At 42.0% G+C, this 24,317-nt stretch overlaps 1 protein-coding gene across 1 annotated transcript; it reads right to left on the reverse strand.

The window, feature by feature from the left end:
- Positions 1–23,997, reverse strand: ptpa (protein phosphatase 2 phosphatase activator). The gene is made up of 10 exons (XM_061061231.1): positions 23,893–23,997; positions 22,960–23,069; positions 22,092–22,178; positions 20,920–21,045; positions 20,488–20,605; positions 19,663–19,762; positions 18,937–19,061; positions 17,579–17,679; positions 9,137–9,244; positions 1–2,106 (listed from the first exon to the last, which is right to left on the reverse strand). Exons 1-10 carry the CDS (start codon positions 23,915–23,917, stop codon positions 2,032–2,034), a joined length of 975 nt encoding a protein of 324 aa, XP_060917214.1. The 5' UTR covers positions 23,918–23,997; the 3' UTR covers positions 1–2,031.
- Between the last annotated feature and the right edge of the window lie 320 nt (positions 23,998–24,317).

Raw genomic sequence — 24,317 nt, forward strand, 5'->3', positions numbered from 1 at the left:
TGAAAACGGGAAAATTTATTAAATCAGGTTTGACAGGTCAACATAAAAACACAAAAATAGCATTTCTTCAATCAATCAAATAAAAAAAATAAAAAAAACACAACATGCCGTGATGTTTAAAACATGCCGACTGAAACAGAAGCAGAATTTAACACTCTCAAACCGGAGCGACAGTTTTTCAAGAGCTGCAAGTGTGGTCGATTGGTTTTATGATATTCACCGTAACAAGCCGATTCAAATGTAACCTAACCTGATGTGGGTGTAGAATATTGTCATGGACTGACTGAGGGGGAAACCAAATCTTCTGAGAGAGATTTCAAGCAGAGATTGTTGATTTTAGGGCCCGTGTTCATGAAGGATGTTTTTTTGCGCTGGCAGCGTTTTAAGCGATCAGTAGCTCAGTCTGTAGGGACTTGGGTTGGGAGCCGGAGGATCGCCGGTTCAGGTCCCGGTGCGGATCCAATATGGAAGTTGGTCTGGTAGCTGGAGAGGTGCCAGATCACCTCCTGAGCACGGCACCAAACCCCCTCCCCACCACCAGCTCAGGAGCACCTGCCGTGGGCAGCCCCATCTCTCCATTAGTGCATGTCCACAGGATCCTGTTTGTGCATGTGTGTGCTGCATGATAAACAGAGTGTAAAAACAGAATTTCCCCTTGTGGGGATCAGTAAAGTAAATCTTAATCTTATTCACCTTTTGGAATAGCGCCGCACTCCTCAATGTCACTTCCTCCTCATCAACCAATCAAAATCAATTTGGGGCGGGACTTCTGATATCAGCTTTGTCACCAACAATGCTGGAGGGGAAACTTATGTGACTCGTCTTTTCAAGGGAACTTTTTTCTTCCACCAAGCGGTCCGGTTTGGATCAGTACAGTTCAGTACGGTAAACCCTGGTCTTGCTTGCGTTTCCACAGTCAACCGTACCCTTGTTTGGTAAGCGGAGTGTAAGCCAGATGGATATAGCCACGTCAGCTATTTAATAGTGTGACATCATAGCAGACCAACACAGTGTAGCCCGCTATTAATTTAGTTCAATGAAGAAGAACAGGACAAACTCTTTAGGGTCTGATTGGTACACTTGGCACCCCAACAGAAGTGTACCAAAAAAGTAGGACGGTACAGATCCCTTATTTTGGTACCATTCCCAACTTTTGGCAGTGGAAACTCCAATAAATGGGTACTATACCAAACTGAACCGGACCGCTTGGTGGAAACGGGGCTTTAGATGCTGCTGACGATTCCTTTGCATCGTTTTCATGTTTCATTGGTTGATATTTCCTTGAATTAAGGAATACGTTAAGCACACAGAGCTAATAAAACTAACTTCACTTTCGTAACCTAGCAACAACGAGCGCTGTTGAGAAGTGCTCTGAAACGTAGATGTTGGTCGCTGCCAGCTCAACAAACATCCTCATTGGACACAAGTCGTTAATGTGACTTTTAATGAAAGTGTGGTGGATAAACATAAAGTGTACATCACCGAACCTTAAAGATCCAACACTTCCTGTTCGTTGGGCTGAAGGGGGAACATCTGAATACTGGTGTTAATACAACAACAAAAGTTGGCGTTGGAAGCAAAAACCAAAAAAAACTAAGAGGAAGAAACTATGGCAAAAGATCTTAAAGAAGTCAAACAGTCATGTATCACCTCACTCAACCGCTCAGGATCCAAACTTTTGAGGTAAATTCAAGCATCAATGATCACACTTCTAATCTGTCCATCCATCAAAAAGGAGCCCGGTTCAAACTCTATCCGTTATATAAATATACTGACAAAAATATAGAGATGCTCCAAGGTCACAAAGGTCGTCCATGACATGCTCTGCATTAAAGTTATGGATGGACCTACAAGCTGTGAAGACCACATGTGTGTGTGCATGTGGGCGTGTGTGTGCGTCAGGGACTACGTGTGGGTGGTTTCTGCTACGGTTGAATTTGCATGAGAGGATGTCGCAGGAAGGGGAAAACTGTTGGTTCCAACCGTCGTCGGGATTTTGGTCTTTTCATCATCGCGAGCGGGTCATGGGTGTCAAGGCTTCGTTGGCTGGATGGAGAGCAGGCTACCGAATTTGAAGTGCTGGATCACGGGGAACTTCTCCAAACACTGGAAACAGGAGCAGAAAGAAAAGGGAAGGACACTTTATCAAAACAAAAGTTGGAATAGTCACCAGCTCGGACTGCAGGAGTTTTAGAAATGGGGTCGCATCTCACACATCAGGAGAATCTAAACAGATATTCTTCTCCATAATCTCAAGCATGCACACACACTACAGGAAGAATACAAGAATATGAAAAGAATGGCAAGACACACCCTAAAGGATTTTATTATAGTGCCCAGCAAGGACTGCACCATTTCATGTAAAAAATGGAGTCAGCGGTTGCATTTGCAATTTTAGAGCTTTGTGAGAGGAAAAAAAAAACTAGTTTGGGAGATACGGTCAATATGGATTGTCTGTTCTTCAGTGAGAGCCGGAGGAAAGATTGTATCTGTCGTACACATTTCAGATGTCCAGCACACCCGTACGACGGTGTCTTGCCGCTGGTCGCCATTACTACTGTCCTACTGTCCAAGGGCGGCCATGGCTCAGATGGTAGAGTCGGTCGTCTCCAAACTGGAAGGTCGGGGTTTGTCATATGAGATCCCCAGCTCCTGCAGCCACATGACCCATGTGTCCTTGGGCAAGACACTTAACCCCAAGTTGTAGGGGTGGGAATCACCAGAGTCCCCACGATATGATACTATCGCGATACTTGAGACAAGATACGATTATATTGAAATTTTTAACATTTTGCGATAGGCTAAGAATTGCGATACAATATACTGCGATTTAACTTTTTCAACTGCATTTTATGTCCACTACACTAAACAAAATCAAGAACTGTTTTGTCAAATAAGAAAACATTCTCAGTCTGTTCTTCTCACTTCAGTCTTTTTATTTGTATTTCAGTCTAATTGAACTTTAACATGAATTCTTAACAATGCAACTTGTTCAAAATGAAATGTGCAACCCCTTCAGCAGTTAAAAATAAAAATAAATCTTATTAAAAATACCTATACTCGACCGCCATGAGCTGGTATGATATCACCACACAAAACATCGCAATACTATACTTTTTTACCCCACCTCTACCAAGTTGCTCCCACTGCTTCATCAGCGGCGTATGAATGTGTATGAATGGATTAGTTACTTCTGATTGTCTCTTTACATATCAGCCTCTACCATCAGTGTGTGAAATATACATACTCAAGTCATGTACCATTTACCTCGTCTCTCACGGTAACTGTGGTCATGCACCTTCTCCACACCCTTTTTCATGACGTAACTGTCAAGATTTCTCACCACCAGAATGCTGACTGAGCTCATTGAGGAGGTTAGGATTGGATCTTTATACCACTCTCACTACAGAATAATCTGGGAAGATTAGCGGTTCCGAGCAGACTCGAGTCGGAACAATCCCCACTATTGTGATGACGGGGAATCAGAATCTCTAAACTTCATCACAAGTTTGCTAAATCATTAAACTGTTAGGCTATTTCTTCACCGCTCTGAACTGACGCCTCATTTTCATCTGCTCCCAGTTCAACTTCAAATAAAAACCAGTAAATGGTTAAAAAAAAAAAAAAAAAAAAAAAAAAGGATGTAGAATTTGGCAGAAATTTTCCTGGCAACACATTTTTGGTTATCTAATTGTGGTGAGGGGAAGATGAGAGAATTTTCAAAGCCAGATTTTTACATGAAGCAAGATGTTAGCAGAAGTTTCTCCACCAAACAGTTTGTACGCACAGCGCAGTTTAGATTTATAGTTTGTTGTCACTTTTTTTCCTGTTGATGGCGTCATTGAGACGCATTCTTCTCTTTCAAACAGACTCTCCCCAAATCCCCAAAGTTAACCTTGACTTTAAGCATTGTTAACTCTTTCCTTTCCTTCTTTCATAATGCCGGCTCATCAGCCCAGAGGAGGCTCTTTGTGCGCTCAGACATGGACCCAGTTTCAGGGAGCAGGGTGGGGGTTGGCGGGGGATTGTGGGTGTCTGCGGTGGGGGTTGGGGAGTCTGTACCGGAGAAATTGAACTCTGTGCTCAGTCAGTCTGTGCAGTGACACTATCGGTCATGATCATCTGAGCAGAACCAGGCTGGAAACACTTAAGTAGGAAAACTTAGGTCCAAACGGTTATTTAATCAATGAAATGTGTAAAATCATCTAAAGGTCATTTACATCCCTGATATACGCTCGATAAAACATTAGGTCACACGGGGGAGCATTTCTTATCTGCCTTTTGGACATTTTACTTTCCCCAATAACAAAATTCACTTTCTATCATTTTCTGTTTTTCTACAGCAGACCAACTTTTCAGAATAAGTCGGAGGAGATTCAGTATTTTTCTGATGTGAACACCTGAACAGAAGCGGAGCTAGTCTTGCTTGACCTGGGTGGCCAAAGAGGGGCACTGACATGTCCGGGTGGCATGAAGCTCTACCCTTTCTATCTGCACTAATCTATGTTAGTGGCCCCCCTTTAAATTAATTTGATTAATTATTAGCTAGAGCACCCAATGTACAGAGGCTAAAGTCCTCAAGCGGGCAGCCCAGGTTCTGATCCAACATGTGGCTACTTTGCTTTGTGTCATTCCACTCTCTCTCTTCCCTGATTTAGGACACTATTCACTGTCCGGTCAATAAAGCAAAAGTAAATCTTGGGAAAATTTCGATACATTTGCATAATTTCTGATCGAAAGTTAGTTTGAGTTCAAATTTCCAATATGGCGACTGCTATTGTTGGGCTTCAAAACGCCTCTTTGGAAGCCAGAGGGTGATGTCACTGAAGCTACGTCCATGTTATATACGGTCTTAGACCAAAACTAGCATTCCGTTATCAGGGATTCTTTCTGCTGACCTGCTAGCGTTAGCTGATAACTTAGTGCTTGTAACACCGTGCTCCTTCATAGCTCCACCCTCAATAAGGTCACTTCTGGTTATTTAAAAAAAGATCTATCCTATCTCTGAACAGCCAATCAGAGAGAGTCCTCTCAACAACCACTGACGCCGATTCAACATGTTGAATCGCCTGAAAAAAGGCCGACGGGTAGCGATGGAGCTGGACACAACGCAAAAACTAGGGCGACGACCGCCTGGGTGTGTCGAGGACAGGGTTATGAATTCAGAGCGCATCGAGCCACAGTCTCACATGTTCTCTCTTTAAGTCTTTTTTTAATATATTAAACAATAACAAAGAGAAGAAAATTACTCAAATCTATAAACTCAGCAGGTTCAAAGTGTTTTTGATAATGTCTCCTTTCTTCTAGGCCGTCTGGGTATTACGTGTTTCACTTCAGTGTATCTACTTGTTGAGACGAACAACTCGCAGACATGACGTTGACTGAATTAACCATCTCCGGCAACTTTCAAGTCCGTGCAAGTTTTTTTTTTTTTACAGCGCACTGAAAAAAAACTGTGACCCACAAGCCGCCTGACGAATACAAAGAAACAGTTATACAAGTATTGAAGCAGCTCATATTTACACAAACACCCGACACATTTAAGGTGAGAGCTTCATGATAGGACACTTTTATTCTTTAAGCAAACAGGCCAACGTTTGACGGATGTTTCGCTTTTGTCAAAGTATGAATTTATTTTTAGTTTTTTGTCTTAAAACATCGAGCTCTCAGAATCGTCTTTCACTCTCGGGCGTCGAGTTCTGCTGTTTCTCCGTCTCACACAACTCTCTGCCCGAAACCGTGTGTGGGGCCAGGAAAAGGGAGAGAGGAATGCAAGTCTGCTGATGGTTGCTCCAGGCTCGGAGGAAGGTCGGGACAGAGGGAGGGGAGAATTTAATGAAGGGAACGGCAGAGGAGGGAGGAGGAGGGGGAGGCAGACAGCTTGGCCCCTCAGCTCTTTGGGAAGACTCACAGGCTGCTCTGGAAAACACAGGATGTGGGCATGCAGGCGGGGAGAACGGGCTTAGACATCCCCCCAACCCCACCCCCAACCGCCCACACACACACACACACACACAACACACCAAAGCAAACACACACACACAATTCCATTCTCTCCATTCCTCTCTTAACCCTTTCCTGCCTCTCTCCTCTGCTCGCCTGTTCGGGCGTTCAGTCGCAGTCTGGTTTCAGCTGTAAACTGATTTCTTTAAACTCATGTAAACGAGGACAAATGTGAAAATCTGAGTGAAGCATTACAAGAAATCCAGTTTTCAAAGCTACCTCTGTGTTTGTAGTTTCTTCACCATGGTTTTGCGCAGCACTTTTATGTGAACATGTGAGTTTCAAAACCTTCATAGGGAAAAATATTACAGGGACAGAAGTTCTTAACTCATCACGTAGATGTGTCTTTGTGTTCTAAATAATCAAGTCAACACAGAGAGAAGGAAGTTTTATGTAGAAACTGAAATAAAGGCATATCTGAATCCTTCCAAAAGCTCCAAAAATATATGTGAAAGCTGCAGTGCAACAAAATATGCTGATAATCTTAGTAAAGTCTATAAGGGAGACTAAGCCAAGCGCTATTGGGTGCGCTAACAGTTGTACAACATTTCTGAAAACGTCCTGAAATTTCAGGAGTGAGCTGCATGTGTGAACGCAAACAGACGACTTTTTCACTCTGACTTAGCCGGACTGTTTCCTGCTGGGAAGTGTGAGTGCTGTGAGAACACTGCAGGAAATATTCAGGAAAATTCCCAGCAAGCGAGCAGGAGGGCGTGATGGCGTTTATATCCTGCGACCGGTGCACGGCCAAAGGTCTCTGTGCACGTTATGAAACAGCTTCATTATGTTTTCTGTCTCCAGTCTCTTTTGTTGATGAATATGTTGAACTACAGGTAACATTTATACAACAACGCAAATATTCTCATTTTGCTTTGTCTGCTTCTTCCAAGCAGCTCTTTATATGTCATGTCTTGCCTCCTGAGACCCCCCGCCCACACACAGGTCCAACTCCCCTGCTGTGAGGTGCATGGGTGAACACTGAATAAGAGAAATTTCAGGGGCAGTGTGCCTTCAATTTTCTAGAAATTTACATGAGTGCATTATGTGAAAACTGGGTCTGTCTTCTCTGTAGCTGGTTCCTTATTTATCTATGCACCGTGCAGCAATCACAGGATATAAAAGTTACTCCCCCTCCTATTGGCTCGATCTGAACTCTCCTGATTATATCCTGCTGCATTCTCACATCAGCTCACTCGGACTTGCTGCAGAAAAATATACTTGGGGTCTGTCAGGACTAACTCAGGGTGAAGAATAAAAATCTCCTCCGGCAAATATCAGGAGGTTTTCAGGAGTTTTGTGAGAGTGTGAAAGCCCTAACAGAGTGTCAAAAGGGTTTTTAATGGAGCCTATTTCATTGATTTAAAAAATGTGGGAGTAGTGTGGACGCTAAGCAATACGTTTATGCATTTGTGAATAAAAAACCTAACAGTGAATGTTGCGCTGAGTCTGATTTATACTTCTTCATTCTGTAGTCACCTGGAAAACAGTGAACTACATGTTGGAGTGATGAGGAACACAACAACTGAATCACAATGAAACTACAGACAACGCTGTGCTTTGTAACTTGCTGCTGCCGCCTGTTCATCTCCAAACAAGGACAACATTTCAGTCTCTGTTTGAGGTCTGTTATTTCAGTTTAGGTCATTGATGGTTACTTTAGATAACTTTAGATACTTTAGATGGTTACTGCTCAGTTTCTATGAGAAGAACACAGCATGGAAGGCTGAGGCTCTTCACTGCCAACTAGTGGTTTGGAGGTGTAACTGCAGCACACAGGTATGAACACCATTAATGTGTTTGTTTCAATCTGAGCTCCACAAACACAGCAGCAGTTCTGTGAAGCTCCTCTTCCTCACAGGAGTTCTTCGAGCCAAACGCTGACATCAGCATGCAAACATGCTCACAGCGATGCCGCTAACATGTTCAATGTGAAGCAGATGTCATACTTATCATGGCTGCCATCTTCGTTTAGTGTATTAGCATGCTAAAATCATGAATGCCAAGTACAGCTGAGACTAATGGGAACTTCATAGGTTATGCAACCTTTATACTTTATAACTAAAGGATCAATCAGTGAGATGTGTAGTGAGTGAAATGATAAAGTGATCTTACTATATGATCAGACATTAAGGAAACATGTTATGTTGAAGTGCTTCTCTGACAACAATGCAGCAGCCAGTATGTCCTCCTTCTAACTTTAGATTCTGGTCCTGAATGCTCTGGATTTGTTTGGACCAGAGAAGGTAGGCGGTTTTAAGGCGACCCTCACACGGCCGTTTTGGACACCCCTCGGTTTGTCAGATATGAGAGCAGTTATCAGGTCAAACCAACAGGTGTTGCAGTGATGGAAGCGGGCAAGAGAAGTGGTTCAGATAGAAGTGATTGTACCCGACCTAAAAAGCCTCTGCATGTTTCTAATAAGCTCCACGAGCAGAAACGTGCTCAAACTAGGATCAATATTGGAGATGATTTTGAAAAATGGAGAGAGGTTAGAACACAGAAAGGTTTACAGACCCATGCAGAGCTGGATAAACACTGAAGCTTCAGTGTCCACCACATGGTGACCTGTGTGAGCATCGACTGTAGAGAGGAGGGGACGGGGGGGACGGGGGGGGAGAGACAGCTCTCTATGATGTTTAGAATTTGGACTACTAATAATGTGAGTTGGTTGTTTATTTTTGATTCCCAGAGTAACACATCAAGTGCTGTTTTGGATTGCAATGTGAATTTATTCGGCGGTCAATGACCTTATTTTACTCATGATACCAACACAGTTCACGGGGCGCTCACTAAACACCAGGCTACTGGCGCCCCAAAACCTTTTAGTCTTAACTCAAATTAAAATGTAATATTGCTGCAGGAGTTTAGACTTCATGAATGGATTACTGTTCCATTCATAAAATCAGAGTAATGGACTTTAAGTACTGTGATTTGTGTTTTTGTGAATTGGTTTCACAAGGGATCTATAATTTATGTTCTTCAAGCTCAGTATTTTTTTTAGTTTGGGGTCACGTCAGATTAAAGCACTGAAAACTTAATAGCTGCTTTAATCCTACACGGACTCAAAGTTTCCATCAGACTGATTAATGACTGACCTGTGACGCTGCGAGAGAAGAAAATCCCGCCAACATACCTCCGCCTTGTACATTCTGATCAGACCCTGGTTGACTTTGGACCAGGACGGGACAGCGCTGATGTTCCACAGCTGGTTGGAGTGCTCGGCAAACGGACCCGTCTTCATCTACACAACAAAGAAACCGAAAGAGAACGAGGTTAAAGTGGAACAACCGCGAGACGTTGTGTAACAGTTTGACATGGGGGGGGGGGGGGGGCGGAGACCTCCAGAAATCAAGGCTAATGAAAAAGTTCCAACCAGGAAAGTTGGAGCTAGATCTGGATTTAACTTCTTTTTTTTAAAATATAATTTATGTGATGACTACATGTTCATGATTACACAGAAGTATCCACAGAGTGAAGGGTATTTGCTGCTTTTTTAGCCTGAGTACCACTTTACTCATTTTAAAGTCTAATGTTTTGGAACTGCTTCATGTTGTGAAGTGGATCAGGCCGCTCTCGCTTCAGATCAAATGAAGACCACTCAAAGTTGTTTGTTTTTGTCACTGACAGGCTCAGATTGTTCCTGAGTGTGTGACAACGTTACAGAACGGATGCCTACAGAGAGAGAGAGAGAGAGAGAGAGAGGATTTCTTTAACCAGGAACAGCTGCTAGAAAAGCCACCAGACTCCATTGATAAAAACTCTCATTTTGCTGGTCAGAATAAACATAATTTGCTGCCTCTATTTCTGCCTCATATCGTAATTTTTATACCTTTTACACCTTTTTATAGTGTTATGAAAATATTGAGTCGGGTCCAGGTGATTGCAGGGCAATTTATTGAGTTTCATTTCAATTATGCTTTTGGCTTCCCACGATCATGAAAACAAGATAATCGAGATTAAACGCTGCGTTAAGCTGGTGTCCACAGGCTTTGTCATGTGTGGTAAATGTGTTTGTTTTTATAGTAAAAGAAAATCTATCTATTTATTGTTATTTTTCACTTCACCATCCATCCGTTATCTAAACTGCTTTTCCAGGGTCACTGGGGGTCTGGAGCCAATCCCAGCTGTCATTAGGCAAGAGGCGGGGTTACACCCTGGACAGCCAATCACAGCGCTGACATGTAGAGACAGACAACCAGCCACACTCACATTCACACCTACAGGTAATGTAGAGTCACCAGTTAACCTAACGAGCATGTGTTTGGACTGTGGGAGGAAGCCGGAGTACCTGGAGAGAACCCACGCAGTAAGGCTCCTGTCAGACGGGGATTCAAACCAGGAACCTCCTCGCTGTGAGGCAACAGAGCTAACCACTGCAGCACCTTGCAGCCCTACTTCACTTCACATTTTTCACTGATTGTGATCTCAGTATCATTTAAAATAATCTGGATTATAGTTCTGCCACCATCGAGCTGCTCTAATCCAGGTTACTCATTTATAACACCAAAAAGAAGAAGAATATAAAACAAACAAACAAACATGTTGAGGCAGCAGCAAACTTAAACCTTGTTTTCTTACTAAGTAAAATTCCTGTTTTTGAGAATGGAGTCTGGTGTGTCAGGCGGCTATCTAACAGCTGATAGGAACGGCATCCACTTTTGACGGTGAAAATGCCAATACATTTTATTGTAACTGATGGCTTGGTAACTTTTAGTGGACATACTTTGATTGGCTGTTGCTGCCATTACAGTCTGTTTCACTGCTCCTGGAATTTAAATACTGCGGGCAACCCCAAACTTTGTGTAACCATGTGTAGTTTAGACATTTAAATATCTAGAAAACGGAACAAAGACAAACTTGAATTTCCCTTTGGGCACCAAACAGATGTTTCACTTCCATCAAACCTTGTGAATGTTTATAAAGTATATTAATCTCAGATCACTGGAGTTAATTCTGCAACATAAGGTAAACGTGTTTTTAACAGGGAAGTTGCAATTGGCCCGTCTGCAGTCTGGAAAAGTGGTTTTCTCTGCTGATGAAGCTTTTGGTCAGCCTGAGCTGAGTCACTTAGAAAGGAATCCAGCGATGATGACCCATATTCATGGCAGGAGAAAACCCAAAGACTTCTGAGTTTTTGGAAAATAGTGAGCTCATTCATCTACAGGACAGTTTGACACAGAAGAAAATGGGTCGCCAGGAGAATCCCTTTAACACTGACTGAAGCTGCTTCTCTTAATCACAGAATAAAACTTTGACATCAATCTGTGGTTTGATGCATGTTCAGGGAGCAGGAATGATAACGAAGGGAAGTGAACAGTTAGTGAGTCTTTAGCTAGAACAGACTGTACTGTGTTTAAAAGCAGCGATAACGCTGCCATTTGATTCGTCCCTCAATCCTCGGTGAAAAAAATAAAAGCTTTGTTTTGATCTACATAAAACTGCTATAAAGAGGATTTCTATATTAACAGAGCTGGTGAAAGTTTGTATGAGAGAGCGATCACTCAGAGAGGAACACCTACAGAAGATATCTTCCTGCATAATCCTCATGTTGCTCTATGGCATCTTTCAGTCGATTGTTTTGGTTTTCTGACCCTAAACTTGCTGCAGGCCGGAATTCATTTGACCAAAAAGGCTAGAAAAAGACCTCAGGGGTTGTAAATATGTGGAGGTGTGTCTCCTCGCTCGTTCATGTCTGATGAAGGGCCAGAGCCCAAAACGTCACGTGGTGAAATATTTCATTAAATGTTAAATGGAGCAGCTTCTGGTGTGCTGACTGAAGACGTTTTCACATCTGCACTCTTGAAAATATCTAGATAAGTCTGCTACTTCTGCGTCTCACCTCAGGAGACCCCCCCGCCCGCCCTCCTGTCTGACAGGGACAGTCTCCCTCTGTGAGGAGCATATGTGAACAGCCAGGTCGGGAGAATCTCCGGAGCAGTCCTCCTGAAATGATCCAGATATTTTCAGGAGTGCAGATGAGAAAACGGCTTGTGACTACAGGGAGACACTGAGGAGGCTTATCTACGGTGCGCCTAAAGGGACAAAATAGTATGAGAATTAATCACGGTTAATAAAAGTTAGTGATTCATTATCGACCATAATTAATCATGATGGGCTAATAAAAGCAGACAGCTCTCTGATTTTATTGTGCATCTTTAATATTCAATCAAAGAATCCACAGCAAGAAGAATGAATGTGAGTGTAAACAGTATGAAAGACAACAGCCCGGCCTTGTTTGTGTCACTGGCGCTCGTCTTATGACTCTGAATACTTCGCTTTAAGCTAAATCATCGTTGTAGTAAAAAAAAAAAAAAAAAGGCCCACACAGAACAAAAGGACGACTGTTCTCCAGCAGTAATGAATCAACAGCGAGTGTGTTTGCTGACACACAGACAACAAAAAAGTGAGAGGAACAAAAGACAGAGAGTCAGTGAGAAGACAAAAACAAATGTAGAAATTCATAAATGTATGAATGAATCGAGGACTATTGACTGTTTTCCCACCATTTTCTCCCAAGAGGCAGAGGAACCCAAACCCAGACCCCCGGGGGCATCAATCCTAACAACCCCCCCCCCCCCCTCCTTTTTCCATCCCCCTCCCATCCCCGTCCTCCCCCCTCACACGCTGCCTCAGACACTTTCCAGGGCCTCGCATGAGAACACATGGGGGAAGGGCGTGGAGGGGGGGGGGGAGGAAAGGGGGGAGGAGACAGCCCGTATTCCCTGGAGGAAGGAGTGATTCACAGCAGCATGTGGGGAAGGAAGTGACTCATGTTCGGGACCGAGCGCACACACACATGTACACACTCACACACGCACACTGGAGCCCTGTGTGTGGATTAAAAAAGAGGACTTTAAGTATCCACATGTGTGTGAACAGGAGGGAAAGAGTTCAGCGTACATACGGAGGAGTGTTGCATGCTAACGGGCCGGTCGTAGCGGCAGTAAACAAAAGAGGAACAACAAGCCTGCAGGAAAAAGTGAAAAAAAAACAAAAAAACAAGAGATGGATCCAAGAGAGGGAAAGAAAGCCTCACAGAGTGTTGTCATGTTTACTCTGCATCATCTACTCAGGAAGAATAACATGTTTTTATAATCAGTTTAACCCACATTTAGCCCGACTTCTCCACTCAGAGGTTTATGATCAGAAACTATTATAGAAGAATAAAAAAAAAAGGTAGTTTTACTTTGACTTCCTGGTGGAATAAACAGTGTCTTATATGAAGGGTTGATGCAAACAGAGCGCACAACAAAAAACAAAACAAAGAAGAGCTGGTTGTTTTCTGTCTTGTTGTGTGTGAGGGTTGCTGGGTAACAACAATAGGGGAGGGGCCGGGCTCCTTCTAGACTCCCATCTGCAAAAAGGAATACGCTCGTCTTTTAAATATTATAAAAAAACGATGCAAATCTAAACTTTTGGTGGTTGTTTTTGGCAGTTTTAAGACCATTTACAGCTTCTGATTAGGAGAGTTTGGTGTCACATTAGTTTATCATTTGATATTTTCCAGTCGTCTTTAGGAGCAAAGTTTAAATTTGTACTTTATGTACATTTACGATAATACTGGTATAAGACACATTTTGATAAGGGCATTTAAAAAGTGAAAAAGGTGCAAACATTTCTCAAAGACAGCTCATAGGGCTTTCACACTTGCAGAAATCTCCTGATATCTCCAGGAGGAGCTGTATGTGAGAACACAAACAACTGAAATGTTCACTCCGACTTGTCCCGGAGTTTCTCCTGACAGACCCCTAGCATTTTTCCCGCAGCAAGTCAGAGTGAGCTGATGTGAGAACGCAGCAGGATATAATCAGGAGAATTCACCTCGAGCCAATAGGAAGGGGAGTGACGTTTATATCCTGCTGCACGGTGTATAGACTGTCGATAACGCTACGATCTCCGTGCTCTAATGAACCTGCTGCATTATGTTTCCTGTTCTCCAGTTTGTTCTTCTTTAGTTCAGATTGCGATTCAGTTGAACTACATGTAGCATTGATAGAAAGACAAATATTCCCATTAAAGCGATGTGTAGCGGACTCTGTTGCTCTGTCCGCTATTTGCACATCTTTTTTTATGTCACGTCAGAGATAGTCTCCTGCTGCATTGGTTCCGGTCAGTTTTGTGTGAACAGCTACTTTGGTACTGCTCAGGGATTGTCGGAGTCTTTTTGGTTTTTCTGAGTTTTGATTTTAAAAACAATACGCATTAAGTACGTAGCTGACCTGATTGACAGGTGGGCGCGGTGTAACAGTTTGTCAGGAGGTTTAAAACCCGCCTCAGCTCCAGCTCTCAGTCTGTCGTTAGGTTGACTGAAAGTTAGTCTGAGACAGGATTTCCAACATGGCGGCTGCTGCTGATGAGCCTCCAGAGCCCCCTGCAGGAACAGATGACTAACGTCACTCAGGCTTTATCCGTTAATATTTACAGTGTATGGACAAATATCAGACTTCCACCACCTGCTGGTATAGAAAGTTATTGCCTCTCAACTCATTGGCAGTAGGCTGCTATCAGTTTGGTGTGAACAGTGCGACTTTTTGGCGAGATAGCAGCAGACAGTTTTTGCTGCAGCTTGTTCTTTGTTGTCAGTTTGGTGTGTACCTTACTTTAGAGAACACACATACAGAAGGTGGAGCAGCCTCGTAACTCAACGTTATTTCTGCACAAACCAGCAAACTAATATTTCCCCTAAAGTTCATGTAAACCTGCATTAAAACAGAGCAGGGCTGCACATATAAATCAGTTGATTAAGCATGATTTGATTACTTTCTGGACAAAAACGGATTCATTATTCTCACTTGCAACAGTCCAACTTTATAAATGTGATCAACAGCAAACTCAATGCTCTAAAAAGCAGCAGATTTTGTTTTACTTCTGAGAGTCTGAAATCAGAGAATGGACCCTTATGTTGGAGGAAAACTGCCCAAAATAGGAGGCAATAAATATTCTGTTAATTGACTTATTGATCGGACAGTGACTGTAAAATTCAGTCACAAAAACAACATCTTTCCCTCAGTGATGAGGAGGACCCCAGAGGCCCGTCTCCCCCTCTTGACTCAACAGCAGCATCCTTTCATGCCCGTGAGGAGAAGCAAGAGGTCAGACAGAGGGAGAGGGAGGAGGAGGAGAGAGAGAGGACAGGAGGTGGTGCCTCTGAGTGGGATGGAGGAAAAGGATGTTGCTGCTCCACCAACGCCCTCCTCTGCTTCCCTCCCCTCCTTTTCCTCCAAACCCAGAAAACAAAGCGAACAGTTCCTGCTCTGGCACCGCACCAACACAATCCATCTGCCTTCTCCGTCTTCCCTTTCCTGGACCAGACCACATTCAGCTGTGGTCCGATTTAATCCAAGGAATAAGTAAATCTGTACATGATCACAACCAAGTTCTGCTTACACATGCGTTAATTAAGCATTTTATTTAAGTGTAATTAATCTCCAGGGTCTACAGTAAGAGGAAAGAGTCCCCAGTAAGAGTTCATTCAAATCGTTTAGAAAAAGGAGGTAGTTATACGCACATCACGCCAGTGCAAACAAAGCACAAAAATGATCACCTGAAGAAGAAGACCTTAGGTCGAAACGTTGTGATAGTGATGAATTAAAACTTTTTGTGGCATTTGAGCGAGTGTGCGTTCTATCTTCTTCCTCATTTTAAATACATTAGAAACATGCAGAAGTCAAACACTGGGGGTAAAGAGTGTTACGTCCAGTAGGGGGCAGCACTACCTGTGTTTTACTTTATCTGAAGGCCCTGACACACCAAGGAGATGTTGGTCTTCGATCCTAGTTGGATCGTTGGTGAGCGGTCATCGCCCTAGTTTTTGCGGCGTGTCCGGCTCCGTCGCTACCCCTCAGCCCTTTTTTTGGCCGATTCACACTTGTAGAAAAGATTTATAATGACGACAAGATGGTCACTCGGCTGGAAAGTGTGATGATGCTCGTTGTAATCCACATAGCGCCCTCTGCTGGTGACAGAACTGCTACTGTCATACGTAAATAAATCTAGCAATATCGGTGCATATCTGAGATAAAATTAGCAGATACCGATAGTCACTTGATATTCTTAAATCGGTCGGGCTGTAGTTAGCAGTGCTAAATAATCAAAGCTAAAGTTAGAGTTAGCCTTGTTAGCTGGGTGCATCAACATAAATGTGTGGTGCATATTTTCTAAAGTGACTTAAAAGTTTTTCTAGGTCTATTCTCTTTATTTGATAGGAAAGTGGAAAGAGAAGGAAACCTGGAGAGAGAGCGGGGAATGCAGGACTCGAACCCGGACCGCCCGCTTGGAGGACTTTCAGTTATGTAACTGGCACCGGGGGGGGCCGGAGGGCAAAGTGTGCGGCTTCACATGAAAGCCATGAATACCCTCCATGGATAGTCACTGTGAAATCCTTTTCTCCCTGTTTCTGTTAGTAAGTGATGTTAAGTTTTCAATAAAAAGACTGAGTCATACTTAAGCTTACTTTGTCTAAAACTAATGTCTTTTTCTGTTTCACCCCAGCCCAGCAGGGGGCAGTAAAGCACATATCTATTTTGCAAACTGTCAAATCAAACCATGAGGAGAAGAAGAAACCAACTAATTGTTGTTCACATGGAGAAGCAGCCAGTCACAGTCTTCGTCATCCCGCTTATTCTCAAATAAATTAAAATATATAAAAAGTGAATTAAAAGGCAGTTTTACAAGCATCTACCTGATGCAGATGATTTAGTGCCATGAGACAGATAAAGACTGAATCAAACACATTCACTGATGGCTGCAAAATCAGAATATTGAACTAAAATGTGCAATAAAGAGAGAAAAGCATTTTTATTCCACATTTGATACTAAAACATTTTGTTTGTTTCTCGTAGGGTTGTAGTACTCGAAATCGGTCTTGCTCTCAAGACCACTTTATGAAGGTCTCAGTCTCGGAATCAAAATCATTTGTACTCGGTCTTGTCTCAGACTGGGCGGACTCCAGATTTTAAATCAAGACCGGTCAAGATCACCACTGATCGGCTATTTAACCACGTCATTACTGGGATTAGAAGGAAATCGCTCTCAAGAACAAATCACTTAATTTTTAGTTTAATTTTAATCCCCCAGTTATGGCTGTAACCTTCCCGGTGTTACGGTCCATGTGAGTGACACGCACGCTGAACAGAAGATGTAGATTTTTTTTGTGATATTTATGGTCTTGGTCTTGACTCGGTCTCGATCCCTAAATGTCTAGGTCTGTCTCGGTATTGGAGCACTCTGGTCTCCGGTATGTCTTTGTCTCGGTTGTTGTGGTCTTGACTACAACACTAGTATCCCGTAAAATAAAATTTGAGTACAACAGCGCCGTATCATGCTCTCAAATTCTGCACAAATTTAAAGTACTTGACCAGAGGACAAATATGATAGTTTTCATAAATCCTCAAGTTTTAGAGTGTCCCTCTCTCCCCTGAACCTCTTTGTAAAAAATATTTAATTTTGTAACATGTGAATGTGCAGCTGGCACATTAACTTCAATCCATTAAATGTCTCTCACACATGTCTGTGTTTCGAGCAATGAAAACACAGATACAGAAAGAGAAACAAAGTGAGCGTTACATTTCCCCACCTCATTGATAAACTTGATGCAGTCCAGGAACATGTAGTCCTGGTGATGCTCGTTCACCACCCTCTCGTCTATAAAGTGCCGAGGATCCACCGTGGGATGATCTGCAGAGAGGAACAAAGTGTAAGTGCATGTGGTCACCACTAGATGTCGCCGTTTACCTTCACATCAACCCAGATCGACCTCAAAGCTCTGTAAGGGAGCGATGCTGCGTCCACCTTTAATGCAGCGCTTCAGTCACTCCCAGAACGTGACTCTGACAAAGCACTTTCACATCTCACCTGTTTGACACTGTAAGAATTAACTCATCATAAAATCTGCAGGTTTTTTTTTATCTGACTTGGTGAAATCAAAGCAGATTTCACACTGATATTTATGATTTCAATAGAAGAGCGAGAATAAAAGAGCTCTTCTTTTAAATCCATGTGCTGGTCATAATGAGAGAGGAGGCTGGGATACGGCCTCCAGATCCGCGAGCTATAAATAATGAAGAGTTTATATTTATGCAGATCATTTTGTAGCCATGGCAACACACGAGTGCAGCGAGTCCTGCTCAGGGGAGCAAGCACCGATCTGCATTTTTCTGCCTTTGATGAAAACTTTTCATTTCTTTTTTTCAGGTGGAAGGTCTTGTTGAGGGTTAACAACAGTTTGAGGGAAATATAGCAGCAGCTTTTTTTTTAACCAAAGTGTGATCGTTGTCTAAATTCCAACCTCGTCCTTTAAGATGAACTGCAGCTCTTTAATTTGTTGTCTACGTTCAGTTTAATCAAAGTAAGTTTAATACCGTCAGCTTTACCCACTTTTTACTCTTTATGACATGTCGTTAAACTTTACGTCATTATTTTTATTGATTTAGAAGATCTTTGTATACATCTCTCCAAACACTCTATGAGCAACTCTTTAGACAGGCACAGAAAATAGCATCCGACCCGACCCACATTCTTCATTCTGACTTTCAGCTTTGACCCTCCAGGAGAAGATTCAGGGTCCCTCAGACCGGGCTGAACTGCTGTGAATGTTCTGTGTGCAAGAACAGGTAATGGAGGAAGATGTGCAATATGACAACACGTCACCGCTGCAGAAAGGTGTTTTTATGTATAAGTGGAATTGTTACATGTTTGGTATGATCTCTACTTATGTACTTTTTTCATTCTCTTGTGACTGCAGGGCAGAGTCCAAGACAAACTTCCCTTTGGGGACAGTAAAGTATATCTTATCTAATTTGTAATTTATTGTTAATTGTTCATTAAAACTGAAAAACAGATCGACTACCACATCCAACTGCAACAACATCAGCTTAAAGAATCAGGCCTGACATCTTCAGGATATAGAGACACGAGCGTCCATGTGCATCTTACCTACAAACTGGGAGCTTCCCCAGATAAACGGCAGAAACTGGAAGTCGTCCAGTCCCCACACACCTTGACTTCCAGCAGGTTCCATCCTGTAGGTCCTCTGCAGCTTCCGCATCACTGACAGATACCTGTGGATGCAAACACAGCTAATTAAAGAACGTGGAAAGCCAGCTGTGTCTTAGATCAATGCAAATCACTTCCATAGAGCAGTTCTGACCACAGCATCCTGTTACTACCAATGATGTCACAATGTTAATGCTGTCTGCTACAACGGCCAATCCTGTGGGTTAGTCTCAGATATAAACTTTGGTCAGAGTTTGGTGTTCATGTTTAACAACAGCACACTTAAAAATAAAGACAGTTTTAAGCAATCTATGCCGACTGTTTGGGTTCTTAAACGTTTAGCAGGACCAAAAACCCAAATGGCCAAAATCAAGCAAAGTTAAATAAAATACGGAGATGTGTTAAATCATTCCCTTATCACTCAATAACAGACACTCATCAGAGAGCACTACACTCTGCAGAGAGCAGAAAAGGCAGATTTTAGACACGTTCATCTATCATTCATTTTGCATCATAACTGACGGATGTTTTTTCCTCTGCTGCAAAAAAACGCTGCTGCTGCTTTTCTGCCTTTAGTTAATACTTAAAAAAAAAGCCAAACAGTTTGAAAGATAATATTTGATGCTGGTGACATGAGCATAATACACCTGAGCAGGAAGAGCTCACCTGTTAAAAACTTTAAAAACGATAGCCAGCTGATCGTCTATTCGGAGAGCTCCCACCTTACAGAGACAGCAGAGGAACGCAGCGAAAGCAGCTTCATGACCTGAGGAGATCAAATATGTGCACGTCAAATATCTTCAAACATGAACGGGATCTGTGAGCAGCCCGCTTCAACTCACTACAACCGATCGCACATAAACGTGATATTAGGAACAAACATTGAAGATTTTAATAAAGCTCCTAGTTTGGTTTAAACTTTTACTCGAAGGAGCAAAATGTAACTCTGACCCCTAGTGTTTAAAATGGGTACTGCAGTCTCTAATTGAAAACATTGAGAGCTGTCTCCCCCTCCCCCCTCCTCTCTAGAGTCGATGCTCACAGGTTGCCATGTGGTGGACACTGAAGCTTCAGTGTTTAGCCAGCTCTGCATCGGTCTGTAAACCTTTCTGTGTTCTAACCGAGGGGCGTCCAAAAAGGGCTGCGTGGGGGTGTCTTAAAACCGCCTACCTTCTCTGGTCCAAACAAATCCAGATCATTCAGGACCAGAATCTAAAGTTAGAAGGAGGACATACTGGCTGCTGCATTGTTGTCAGAGAAGTCAGCACTTCAACATAACATGTTTCCTTAATGTCTGATCATATAGTAAGATCACTTTATCATTTCACTCACTACACATCTCACTGATTGGACCTTTAATATTTGTCATCTGCTTTGCTCTCCTATCTTTAGAGGTTATCAGGCTGTGTAGAGTAATATATCCATGCTGTCCCTTTACTTCTCCTCGACTGCAGATCTCCCAGAGTGCTTTAAACACTGTAGAGACGTTACCTGTTCCATAGTCTATCCTGGTGGAGTTCCCCACAGACTCCTTCAGGTAGACGGCGATCTCCGGAGCTGCAGCAGATTTCTCTGCGGGGAGGATTGCTGCCACCAAGGCGTCTGCTTCCTGCACACACAAACACACACAGACAATGCTTCAACACATTGATAGGCCTCTAGTTGTATGTACTTTTTTAAAATTAAAATAATGACAGATTTAACAGCCGTGTGATTGCACTGATCAGAAGCTTCAGTGATTATGTGATGACCTGAGACGTTTACATTTCTTTTACGAAATTATTTTTAACTGGCACATATTATTTATTCTCACTATCGCATTGTCTAAAATCAACACCAATATTTAATCCGTATTCTGCATCACACATCTGAAAACCAGTTCAATGTTTGAGTGTTAGTGTTTGTGTGTGTGCGTGTCCTAACCTGGTCCAGCTTGGCGTACCAGCTTCTGTAGGCCTTGTTTCCAAAGCGTGACGGCTGGTCCACAGGAGGCGTCTCGTTTATCCATCGATCCAGAGTCTCCAAAAGCTCGAGTAACTTTTCTATCGTCTGCAAAACATCGAGACAACAGAGAAAACAGCAGAACTGATTCTCATTATCACGCCATGACTTTGTATCAATTTGAAAGTTTACCATCATCCAGTATTGGAGCCTGAGAGTATAAATTGTTGAAATAAAGTTTGTTTACTTGAAGTTTCTTGATGCTTGAGATTGGGACTGATCTTTTTCAAGATGATTGATCAGAGAAAATAAAACGAGGCGAGTGCTGCACAGGGTAAAATAAAAAATCAGGTGCTTTTCAAGGATAAGGGACAGAGGTCAAATTGCAAATAAAGAAAAAAAGACTGTCCAGGTTATTCACAAAGTTCAAGGTGAAAATTTGGCCGTCTAAAGTGAAAACCTGAGGCACCCTGATGCATTATAAACATCCTTATATGTTTCTTCCTCATTAGAAACACTCACCTACCATTGAAGAATAACAGAGTCTTTGGCCACATATCATGCCCTGAGTTATTGTGCTGTGTATGACTTTGTGTAGCTCTTTATGCTGGCTGCTTGACACGGGCAGTAAAATCCGTTCACAGCTGCCTTTTGTTTTGTTTTTTGGCCTTTTGGGTGTAATATCATCTTCAGAGTAATCATATAAAAGTCTACGACTGCTCAGGATCTGCCACAGAATACCTGACCTCTTCAATCAGTCTCAGATAAAACAGACCAACATCATCTGTAGGATGTCCACCATATAGTGTACAATACTTTATTGTTCTCCAGGGGGAGATTTGTTGTCACAGCTTTGCACAGCTGGTACACAGGTATACACAAGAACCCAACACGGGGAGAAACATATAAACAACAAGAAGAAACCTATAAATAACAAGAAGAATCACATAAACAATGACAGAGGCCATCAGCATCAGATGTTTTGTCTTGGAAAGCAAAATGTCTTAGAGTGAGTTCATGTTGAGAAACTGAAAGCTTAATGCCTGTCAAAAAAACAACAACAGTGACATGTGAGTGTTGTTTTTCTTTATTTTAAAACAACAATTACCACTTTTATATTCCTAAGAAAGCCACTGATAGGACTGGCGACGTACCTCTGACACTTTATATTCACACGTGAGCTTCTTCCCCTTCACACCTTCGTTCAGCGTCAGAATGAAGCCCATGTAGTCAGCGTACGCCTGCAACAAGGACAAATATGTCAAAGTGTGTTCAGAAAAACGCTGAGCAAAACAACAAACAATGTGATCACATTTAGAGATACTGATTTCTTTACCCTGGTCACAATAAATGTGATGGACAACTTCTGTCATATCTGTCAATTACTGACTGACCCTTTTTCTTGTTTTTACTTCTCATCCTTCTTCGTGTTCTGCTTCCTCGACTTTATCCTCATGTTTCTTCATTCCTGCCTGCTCTCACTTGTTTTTAAAACTCATGTTATTGCCTGTTTTAATCCTGATCATATTATCTTCATTCTGTCACACTTGTTTTAAATGAAAAGTGCGCTACAAATAAATCGTATAATGATTAGTATTGTTATCATCCTGACTGGTGATATCTGCTCTGAGTTTATGTCTTTTCTTTGTCTGTCAAAGCACTTTGTAAACATCTGATTTTTCAAAGGTGCTGTATAAATAACCCACCACACTTCATCAGACTTTACCGGGGTCTTTAGTATCTTTTTCTTAAACTCAGTCAGAAATTCTGACTTTTGCAAACCATAAATACTCAGAAAACATCGTCACAACTCGAGGAGATAAACTACAGGTAAGATCAAAGCCTACAACTGCAGATGTTTTGAACCCTTTTTGTTCTTAAGACATTAACCCAATTCAAAAATCACTATTTTACTGCAAGACACACAATTGGCTTCATCACACTGAGTCACTGTTGTTTTTTTCTATTGTCATCATGTTTTTCATTTTGTCATTGCGTTGTGTGTTGCAGGCAGCCACCTACCTGAGATCTCTTCCACTTCCCCATGTCAGGCACCATGCTGATTTCTTTCTTGGGTATCATGTAGGCGTCACAAGCGGTGTCTTCGACTGCTTCATCCTCAGGAGCAGATCCTACAGAAGGTGAAAGACACTTCAATCTTAATATCAATGCAAGCTTATTTAAGACAACTATCCTGAGATATTTCCAGAGTAGATATACTTTGTTTTTCAACAACAGACTAAATCATATGCATTTTATATCAGTAAAGTCTTAATCTAATACAAAGCACCAGTATTAAAAACTGTTTACAAGCCTAGAAACTTGGGGAAATTAAAAACAGAACATAGTATTTGAAGCACTTGAGGGGCTCACATGCAGAACCCCTCTGTCTCTGTAGCATCACTTTAGATTAATATCTTTTATTAAATATACTTACAGTATCCCTTTAATATGGGTGTTTGTGAACACACCAGTCTACTCTGTTTGAATCATAGACTTTCTATAAAAGAGTAAAAGCTTGATTCAATTAACCCATAAATAGAAGTTAATGTTTCTAGTAAAGTATTCAAAAAGCATTTAAGTTCAAACTGTGTCCTGACAATCCTCACTAAGTGCTAGCTGATGAATCACGTATATTAAAACAAATGTATGAGGGATTTTAAAGCATTTAACGACATCTGCTTAAAACAACAGAGTGCAAATTAAAGTTTGCATACAAGTAAACAAACAAGCCCGCCCAAAAGCATCTGAAGTTATCCAAAATAAACATGGTTAGCTTCGCAGGAGGGCAGCGGCGACTCTTCTTCTGGGCGTTGCTATGAAACATTAAAATAAACTCGTAACATTTCTCATATGACTGTGTGGTGCTAAACATTACGAGTGCTTTAAAAAACGAGATTAAAAGTGAAACAGAACCAGCAAGTGCTGAGCAGAAAACATTCAGCTGTGCTTTACCTGACTGCTGCTCTGTTTCCGCCATGTTTCCGGCTGACGCTCTTCTTCGCGGGTTTTTTAAAACCACATTTCGAACCTCCGTGGCTCCTTACTGCCACCTGCTGTTCTAAAAATAAACAACACGCCAAGTAAAATACATCATCTTGTTTTTAGTCAAGGCAAAATTATTTATATAACACATTTCAGACTCCAGGAAAAGTGCTTTTCATAAAATAATAATTACATGTTTGTGCGTATAAGAAATATTTTTTTTTGCATGCAGCGTTTACACAAATTAGACATGTAAGCCTAAGCAGATATATAAATACATTTACAAACATATGTGTGAACATGCAAACATAAAAGTACTGAATACTACTGTCAAGCGTAGTATGCAGTAATCAGTTCATACTGCATACTATATGTTAGTATGCTTTCCTAAATGT

Source organism: Labrus mixtus, chromosome 17 (genome assembly GCF_963584025.1).
Source record: "Labrus mixtus chromosome 17, fLabMix1.1, whole genome shotgun sequence".
In the NCBI taxonomy this organism is placed as follows: Eukaryota; Metazoa; Chordata; class Actinopteri; order Labriformes; family Labridae; genus Labrus; species Labrus mixtus.

Coding starts and splice junctions, on each gene's coding strand:
- ptpa (XM_061061231.1), bottom strand. CDS start 23,917: ATGGCGGAAACAGAGCAGCAGTCAG. Junction 23,070..23,892: donor GGAAACAGAGCAGCAGTCAG/GTAAAGCACAGC, acceptor CACCTTCTGTAG/GATCTGCTCCTGAGGATGAA. Junction 22,179..22,959: donor GGAAGTGGAAGAGATCTCAG/GTAGGTGGCTGC, acceptor TCCTTGTTGCAG/GCGTACGCTGACTACATGGG.